General features: G+C 51.6%; 1 protein-coding gene across 1 annotated transcript in view; it reads right to left on the bottom strand.

Annotated features, from left to right (window-relative positions):
* The window catches only part of LOC135195741 (mitochondrial E3 ubiquitin protein ligase 1-like), a gene marked incomplete in the record, with an annotated part of 25,342 nt that extends 18,595 nt beyond the window's left edge, over window positions 1-6,747 (bottom strand). Inside the window, 1 exon segment of the mRNA XM_064222192.1 lies at window positions 6,527-6,747. Within this exon segment, the coding sequence (XP_064078262.1) occupies window positions 6,527-6,640 (114 nt within the window).
* Window positions 6,748-9,988: the final 3,241 nt, after the last annotated feature.

Raw genomic sequence — 9,988 nt, 5'->3', positions numbered from 1 at the left:
ATCATAGGAAAGACCATGAAGTTACCCCTACTCTCTTCGCCGATGCCAGGGCCAGCAAGAAGAGGGTCTTTGAGGGTCAGATCCCTGTCTGACGACTCTCGGAGTGGCTCGAACGGTGTTCGAGTCAGACTCCTAAGGACGAGAGGTCACGTCCCGCGCAGGGGGCCTGAGTTCCCTGGGTGGGCAAGACCTTTCGAAGCTCCTCATAAGCAAGGAGATCTCGAAACGAGTTCGAGATGTCCAACCCCCTCAGTTTCAGGACGAGCGCCAAGGCGGCTCTGTATCCTTTAACTGTGGGGACTGAGAGGAGCTTCTCTCGGCGAAGAAAAACGAGGAAATCCGCTACCTGCTGAAGAGTGGCTCTGAGAGGAGATAGACCCCGTCTACGACACCAACCACAGAAAGACGGCCCCACTTCCCCTGGTACACAGCTGCAGAGGACTGACGGACGTTTCCAGCCATCTCTGTTGCTGCGCTACGAGAAAAGCCTCTCGTTCGCAAGAGATGGTGGATAACAGCCAGCCGTGAAGACGTAGGGACTGGACTGCTCGGTGGTACCGCTCGACGTGTGGCTGGGGCGAGAAGGTTGTGCCAAGGGGGAATCTCTCTCGGTTCTCCTGCGAGAAGAGCCAGCAGGTCCGGATACCAAATGGCCTGTGGCCATTTGGGAGCCACCAGGATCATCCTGAGATTCGGGTGTGACCAGCGCTCGACTGATCACCTTGCGAATCAGGCTGAACGGGGAAGGAAAGGCATAGGCGAAGAGGTTGTCCCACGGGTGTTGAAGAGCGTCCTCTGCAGCTGCCCATGGGTCCGGCACGGCCCGAGAAGAACACCTGGAGCTTCCTGTTGTGCCGGGTGGCGAACAGATCCACGACTGGTCGCCCCCACAGGTCGAAGAGCCTTTCCGCCACGTCATGGTGTAGAGACCATTCGGTCCCTATCACCTGATCCCGACGGTCTGAGCGTGGTCTGCTACTACATTCCTCTTCCCTGGAATGTAGCGTGCCGACAGCTCTATTGAGTGTGCCTGAGCCCACTCGTGCACCTGCCGAGTCAACTGGTACAACGGGAGAGACACTAGGCCCCCCTGTTTGTTGACGTAAGCCACCACCGTGGTGTTGTCGCACATCAACACCACTGAGTGTCCCATCAAGCGGTCCTGAAACTCTTGGAGAGCGAGGAGGAACGCTGCCTTGAGTTCCAGAACATTGATGTGAAGGTGCTTGTCGTTCTCGTCCCACACTCCTGAAGTCAGCAACTCCTCCAGGTGTGCGCCCCATCCCTCGGTCGATGCGTCTGAGAACAGCTGCATGTCCGGGGGGGGAGTGCGCAGTGGCACTCCTCTTAAGAGGTTCCTGTCGTCGAGCCACCAGGCTAGGTCCTGCCTCACCTCCTGTGTCAGTGACACTGGAAAGCTTGGGGGATCCGTCGCCTGTGACCAACTCTCCTTTAGTCTCCACTGAAGAGACCGCAGGTGAAGACGCCCGTGAGGGACTAACTTCTCGAGTGACGACAGGTGTCCGATCACGACTTGCCATCGCTGAGCTACCTGTTCCTGCCGAGACAGGAACTGGTGGCTGCCTCCCTGAATCTGCTGATCCGCGAGTCTGCGGGGAAGACTCGCCCTGCTACCGTGTCGATCAGCATCCCCAGGTACTTCACCTCTGCTTGGGCTCGAGATCGGACTTTTCGAAGTTCACAACGATCCCAGATCGCGACAGAACTCGAGCAGTCGATCCCTGTCCTGTAGCATCTGCGAGCGGGAGCTCGCCAGGACTAACCAATCGTCGAGATACCTCATCAGACGTATCCCGTGCGAATGGGCCCCAAGCAGACACCAGAGTGAACACTCGCGTGAACACCTGTGGGGCGGTTGAGAGACCGAAGCACAGTGCCCTGAACTGGGTACACCGTCCGTCGAGGATGAAGCGGAGGTACTTTCTGGAGGACTGATGAATGGGTTTTGAAAATACGCATCCTTCAAGTCCACTCAAAGCATTAAATCGTTTCTCCCTGATGGAGTCGAGCACTGAGCGTGCCGTCTCCATCGTGAACCGGGTCTGGCGAACAACCCGGTTCAGGGGAGAGAGATCTATCACCGGGCGCCAGGCCTCCCGTAGACTTTTCCACCAGGAAGAGTCGACTGTAAAAGCCCGGTGACTGATCCGTGACGATCTCTACAGCTCTCTTGCTCAGCATGGTCTTGATTCTCCTGTCTGAGTGCTACGTCCTTCGATGACCCTCTTAGGAACGTACGACTGCTGTTGGACCGGTTGGAGGTGAGGGGTGGCCGAGATTCGAAGGGTAATAGATATCCCTCCCGAAGGACCTCTACAATCCAGGTCTCGGCGCCGTAGCGCTGCCAAGTTGCCCAATGGCTAGCCAGGCCACCCCCCCACTTCCGGCAGCAGGTGAGGGGGAACGCCGTCCCTAGCGTTTCCCCCCTTTCTTCGACTTCTTCCCAGAGCCTCCACGGGATGAGGAGGGCTGGGAGGAGGGCTGGTTACGGCTCCCCTTGCTAGAAGTCGAAGAAGACAGAGTCATTCCTCGGGGCTTCGACGCAGCAACCGTCTTAGCAGCCGAGGAAGCGCTAGCCGAGCTCTTAGACTTGGCCGCAGTCCGAGGCTGCCCAGAAGCCTTCGAGACTGCCTGGTGAACCAGACGGTCACTGTCATCAGTGCGCCGTCTGTCCACCGCAGCGTCCACCATCTCTCCTGGGAAGAGAGACGTGGAACTCCGTAGAGGTCCGTTTCGAAGCCCCAACGCCGCCTCACGCCCGGCCGCCCTGGAAACCCGAGTAAGGACAGCGTCCCTTCGTCGGAGAACCAGGTTGGCCCACAGGTTCACCGTCTGGTGGGCAAGGAAGGAGATGGCTCTTCCCCCAGACTGGCAAAGTCTCCTGAAGGCCGAGTCCTCTTCGGGAGAAATCCCCCGGAGTTGGCTGCGACCTTAGATACTGTGAGGGACCACAGATACTAGCCAGGAGGACGGCCTGGAAAGCTGCCATGGCGGTAGATTCCAGGCCTAGTGCCTCTTGCTGCGAGAACCACAGGTTCTCGGACAGGAGCTGTTGCAGAGACACACCCGGAGTCAGCCTAGCTAACTCCGGGTTGACCTGTTTGGGCGGCATCGGGTCTTCAGAAGGCACGTAAAACCGAAACCGCCTGTCGTAGCAGAGGAGGTGGAAGCAAGGCTTGTTCGACCTGCCAGACTTGAGCGAACCGTCTTGCCCGGAGACAAGCGATTCAACCTGGTCCAGCACTGAGTCCGCAAGCTGTGAACGCGGCAAACCCACCGTCGGTCTGGGTTCCCTCTTCGGGCCCCAGAACGACTCGAGCCGGGACGTGGGCTCGGATGGTGGGAGCGGCGATCCTTCCCCGAGGTCGTTGTGCTGACGAATCGCGGACGCAATAACCTCGGCAAAGTTCCTCTGGATCTCGGGCGTGAATAGCATACCTGTGGCGAGTCGGACCGTCCAGTCCCTCAAACAGGAGCATCTCCCGAGACCCTCCTCCCTCAAGGAGAGGAGCAGCGACAGCCCCCTCTCGGTCTCTCCAACCACCTGTGCGTACGACCTGGCTGGTCGAGAACCGAGCCTGGTACGTACGACGACGTGGCGGGATCCTGAGGGGCGCACCCCTCACGATCACTCCTCAATACCTCGCCCCTCCCGGTGTAACCCGAGGAGGTTTTGAAGGTATGGGAGAGGCAGACCTGACGCTCCCTCCTCGCTCGCTGGCAGAACCAGGTGGGCTTGGAGGACTGCAGGCGATCGCCAACCCGCGGTGGTGATCGAGCTGCAGACCTAGTCGAGCCGTCTCGCTGTGGAGAACGGCTGGACTGAGAACAGCGGCCCCGGTCTCGTGTGTCAGAGGAGCTGGTGCTGGTCGTGCCGTACCCGATCGCTCTCTGCGAGAGCGACGGTCAGGCGACGGCGAGCTCCACTGTCACTGTGAGATCGGTGCGTATCCTCACGGCTGCGTCAGTTCGCTGGCACCAGCCGTGGCTGGTGCCGGCGAACGGGGGGACCGTCTTCCCAGCCTCAGCCCGTGGCCGGTCATGGACCGTCACGTCCGCCCTGGGTAGCCAGCTGTTCGCCGTGAGAGCGAGAGCTGTCTGGGTGAGAGCCGCCGTGAGCGGCTGTCACCAGTCTTCCGCTCCGTGCCGTGAACCAGACGCTGAGCGGACTCAGAGGTCTGGTTCCTGGCTGCACGGTCACTGTTAGGCGACCGTACACTCGGTACCTCTCGCGAACAAAACGAGCGGCCGAGCCGGCTCCTGCTGCTGTGGCCGAACCACTGACAGCAGGCGAGGAAGTGCCGGTGTTAGCCGGCACCCCTCTGGTCCCCGTAGTCTTCTTCCTTGCGGAGAAGAGACGGGTCCTGCTCCGAAGGAGCAGGGCGACCAGCGGAAGAAACCCCCCGTCTCACCGGAGCGAGACGGGCCCTTAGAAGTTCCGAAGGAGACTTCTTAGGGGGGTGGGGGGGGGTAGGCAACCTTCTTCTTCTTAGGCGGTGGGGCCTTAGAAGAAGAAGGGGAAGAGGCGGCAGACGACGACAACGACGAAGAAGACGATGAAGACGACGACGACACCTTCCTCCTCTTCTTCTTCTTCTTCGTCAACCTCCTCAGGACCGACGTCAGGTCTGTCATCCAGGACGGAGCCGGGCTGCTGTTGCCGAAGCAACAGGGCCCTGGACGTACCTGTCCGAACAGACCAGCATCGGGAGCAGCGGCGCCAGGAACAGGAACAACATCAGCAGGTGCGAGCATCACAGGAACGGCAGTCGAGACGGCAGGAGCAGGAACAGGAACAGCAGCGGTGGTCACGGCAGGTACGGCAGGCTGTGTGGGCGGTCCAGGTGGTCGAACCAGCGGCACAGACGTCCTCTGGTTACCGGTGGGGTGAGGCGTCCAGGGGCGGAAGCTCCTTTCGGGCACATGAAGTTCCCCGGTCGCGGCAGCACGGCAAACCCAGGTGGCGGCATCACACTCCCCGAGTTACGGCGACTGGCCCCTGCACCGATGTTGTGGGTGTCACAGAGACCGCGTGCTGGGTGTACACCAGGTGAGGAGGTGACGCGTAGCCGGGTGTTGTAAGGGTCGTGGTGGTGTTGTGACCGTTGCATGAGTGCCCGCCACGGAGCCAGCGAGATGATAGAGCAGCCCCTGGACACTCGGCACGCCCTGCAGCCCCAACGATGCCCACACCTGTCCGAGGTCATCCTTCACGGCAACCGCACCTGAGGAGGCAAAAGTCGGGTGATTAGAAGGATCCTCTACCCGCTCGCTTGCGAAGACGAGCGGATAGAGGACCCAGAGTACAACTCTATGTCAGGGTATCTAGCGCCCTCCTCCACACTCGACACGTCAGGAGAGGAGAAGGACCTAGACACCCCCCCGAAGGGGAAGGCGCGAGACGTGGAAGTTGAGCGGGCGGCAGGAAAGAAGACGAAGTGTCCGTCACCAAAGGAGTCGCGGGAGAGCTTTCCGACGACTCCTTTGCAGGCCTTCGCTTCTTCCTGCCCTCATACAAAGTCCACTGCGCCTCCGACCAGTCATTACATACATCACAGGGCTCGGCCCGGGTGCATTCGCGCCCCCGACACCGAGCACAACAAAATATGAGGGTCAATCTCTGGGAACGATCTAAACTTCCCACATTTACGCCCCTTCGATAACCCGGGCAAAGTCTCCTTGGGGTAGCGAGGCGAGGAGATTCCATCATAATTCAATTGAAGGCAGTAATTATTATGCAAAGAGAGAATGATTGTACTTACAATACTCTTTCATACACAATTACAACCAAATACTCAGAAAGCAAACGACGAGCAGCGGGCGAGAGCGTCGAACACACACGTCCATCCACTGTGAGGCCGAAAGCAAAAGTGGTTTGTTTACCTCCCAGTCGCGCGCGCGCGCCTGTCGGACAAGCAGTTAACTACCGAACCCCTTGTTCGAAAGCTTACGACCTATCCAGCTGCCGCTAGTAACCTTCCTATTGTAAAAGGACCGAAGGTTTGTATGCCGTGTCGGAACAAATGTAATTTTTCGGAGGGTGGCATGCATTGGTAGACGTTGGCCTGCTGCATGCCATACAGTGTTTTACCCTAATTCAAGCGTTTTTTCGGGAAGTGGCCACGTTCCGAGAGGTGGCCGCTATGTTACCGCTCGGTCATTTACCCTACTTCTACCCAACGGACTACCTAAAATTCTGTCTTGGATCTGGGCACTTCATTTATTTAACTAGAAACTAAACTAGGAGTCGAGGTGTCAGACTACTCGGATTAGGCCACGCCTACCTAATGCCTACCGGGCATCCTAGCATACCCTACCTTTGCCAGGGCACAGGCTAAGCTTTCACAGCAAATAACGGTACCTAATTAACAAGCAAAATAGGTAATTTTATAGTATAGATCTACGCAAAATATTGTCATTTATTTTTCAAAACCACGTTAATGGCGAAAATAGACCAAAATAGCTAGCTAGCCTATTATATAAACCGAGGATGGGTCCAACTCACCTTTAAATTCTCCAGCGTTTCCTTGCTGGCACGAAGGAAACACACCAGGGCATAGCTGATGCCAGCAGTGGCGCCCAGGCCAACCAGATCCAGAAAGTAGTCTTTAATGGGCATCTTTCATCACTAAGGGGAAAAGCCTTGCTAAGGGGACGGCGATGCAATGGAGCTGTCACTATCAAGAGCAACAGAGCTGGATAGTATTATTAGTAGTAGTAGTAGGTGAGATATGTCTGAAACGGCTCCTCCCTTGCTTGTTTTATTCTTTTGTTTGTGTTTGTTTGAGTTTCTTCTCTCTGGAATACCACATTTCTTTTTAGAAATACTTTCCTATTTTCCGCTTCCTTCCTCGGTAGATCTACCAATAAGATTATATTAGCTACCAATTCCTATTCCGGTGATTCAAAGAGAAAGATGATGGCTTTGTAACGGCATCTTCTATACAGCTTGTATTTACCGGGTCTTTTTATTATCTTTTATAAGGAAAAATATTACATTCATTACATAATAAGTAGGATGTTACAAAATAATACAAAATTGAATATACATACAACATTTACAAATTACTATGGCTTAGAAAAGAATTAGAAGTCAAATTCTACTTTTTACTAAGTAGATTTATCTGGGTCTTAGTTTTTTTGTTTGTTTGTTCGTTCGTTTCATATCTACCATTATATCTATATTTCTTTCCGTGAATGATAATCACCCGCTGTTTACTTTCTTTTTTCCTCATCATAACTCTCATTCGAGAGAACTGCAGTGATTTGCAATATCTGGGTATGCTGCATATTGCCTTTTTCTGTGCTAGGCTTCAAGTCTCTTTGGAAATTGTACTATATTTCTATACGTTCATCCTGACTTAACCTTCCGTATTCTCGGTCACATCACTCTTATTTTATGTTTGCCTGTAAAGGTTTTTTATGACTTCAGTTTTTTACGATATGTTCTTCGGCCATGCGCTGCCGAGCATGCATCCGTTATCTGTAATTCTGTAATCTGTATACGCTGTTGCGAGTCAGTTGGCTCCCGAGTATCCTCTAATAAAGTTCAGTCTCCAGGACGTTGTGTCATTGCAAACCCAACATGGCGCAGTGAGTAGGATAAGGACCAAGCCATGCCCCAGATACGTCGACCACCCCAGGCCACGCCGAGGCGTGCCTCACCTGCAATGCCAAGGGCCTTGTCACAGGCCGTCATGCAAGCACAGACGTTATTTGCAGACCAGCAGCGTGCCATCCGTTCCCTTCAGGATGCCCTTCCCGGTTCAGGAGCACGTGCCGGTAAAGTTCCTGTCTCTGCTGCCCCTGAGAAGTGTGAGGCGGTAATGTCCTCGGCAGCGTTCAGATCCTGGAGACGTTCGATGACGTATTGGATTCACCTTAACAAGTTCCCGCCGCAGGATGTTGTCCTGCACATTAGGCTCAACTGTGTACCGGCGTTGCAACGTGCACTGGACGCTCGGTATTCAGATGCCAAATGGATTGCCCTCGCCCCAGACGCGGCTCTGGACGCCATCGGGAATATTGTGTTGCGGTCGTCGAATCAGGCAGTTCAGTGGTCTGAATTCTTTGCCCTCGCACAAGGGCGCGAGGAATCAGTGAGCGACTATTTTTCGAGGTGTGCTCAGAAGGCCACCGACTGTGATTTTGAGTGTCCCAAATGCGGGGAGTGTTTAATAGAGTACATGCTGTTGCAGAAAATAATTTCTTTATGACGAGAACGTGATGACTCGCAACGTTGTTAATTGCTGGAGGGAATACTAATGTGGTTACTAATCAGTAGGCCTTTAAACAGATGTTGATGTATTGGTAATACCTTATGGGCTAGGGATTATTATATTTTTTTCGGAAATGTCTTGTATATCTTTGCTTTACTCTTTCTATGTATTACACAAACAATTTGTAACGAGACATATAGGTCTATAGTTTGATGCATTACCAAGATCGTTGCTGGTATAGTTGGCAGAGTTTCTTGGAGGCAAACTTGGTTTTAAAGCTGTAGCAAATCACTTTTCTACGGTGGCTAGATTTTTTATTATTGTTAAATTAAAATTGTCTTATCCTAGAACTGAGCTTTCACAAGAGAGAGCAATATCATTTACACGCATATCTTTAATGATGTGATGATATGTTATTTGCTTACCTATATTGCATGAGTATTAATATTGCATTTAATATAGTTTGATGTTAGTGTAGTCCTTAGATTTTTTTTTTCAATGTTAAATAGTAGTTCTCATCCCATATCAAAATCTGAGCACTTATTTTTAGCGGTGGCAATTTTTGTTTCTTCAGTCACTTTATTATTATTGTATTGTTGTTGGTGGTGGTGGTGTAAGATGACAGAGCTGATAGTATTTTCAGCTTGAAGAGGTTTCAGTATAAGTAGCCTGATTTCCCATGACTTAGTCACAAATTACACTTCCATTGATTCCATCTGTGCAGATTTATATGCAAGGAAATACCACGATTCCTGGCAAGGTACTATTCACAAGTCAACATACTCCAGCAGTTTGATAATCCACTTTCTAGGAACCTGTTGGATATTTACAAAATATAATCTTTTTCCTGAAAGAGTATCTAAGTTAAGTTTTATGTTTAGTAGCTTACTCTGGCTAGTTTCTTTAGGCATTACAGTTCTGGGTGATTAGACACAAACAAATAATTGAATTAGACTGATAGGTTGGAAAGCTTAAGACCTCAATAGCGTAGCCCAAAGAGTTCATTCTTGCAATAACATTGACTGGTTTTTTAAAGTTTCAGCTTTGTAAAACCTTGTAACTTGGGGTGTTTGTCATTGTTACCCAATTTCATCCATGATTTACTGAAATGGGGTATCACTACAATACCTCAATAAGACAAATACATACATTGGAAATGGAGTAAGACGACAATGGCAAATATTTTCACTTTTATTACCATCACCAAAAAAAGAAAAAAAAATTCCAACTTCTCCGAGTTCATATTCATGCTCCTGGAAGAAAGAAAGATTAACAAGAAAGAGACAACGATGCGCAGTAATAATATAAAATTAAAATGGGAATGCCAGTCTTGTATATATCAATTTTCAAGGGAAAACTAGAGAGCTATTGATTTAGGTATGGTTTCTTAAAAGTGTTTATGACATTCAAGTCAGCTAATCAAATTTCATTCTCAAGAACCTCTGTTTAATGCAGCACACTGCTCAAGTGAAGTACAGTTTGTAGGGGCTAAAATGGGCCATTTCTACTTAAGTTCTCATTCATTTGTGGTTGAAAAAAAAAAAAATGTTACCTTAGAGGCAATATAAGCTATCAGTGAAGCTGGGTGCCAAACACAAAACTACCTAATGGTTTAAATGGTAGCTTTTCTGTGGACAACAACACTGCAGGGTTTTAACATTTTGTTGCATTTCCTATATCCACATGTTCCCGACCTGAATTAAGTTGTCAAGTAAGTTATACAAAATACAGACGAGACATTCCTTTTG

The sequence above is a fragment of the Macrobrachium nipponense genome, chromosome 16, assembly GCF_015104395.2.
Source record: "Macrobrachium nipponense isolate FS-2020 chromosome 16, ASM1510439v2, whole genome shotgun sequence".
Classification (NCBI taxonomy): Eukaryota; Metazoa; Arthropoda; class Malacostraca; order Decapoda; family Palaemonidae; genus Macrobrachium; species Macrobrachium nipponense.
This window is presented reverse-complemented; position numbering and strand designations above follow the sequence as displayed.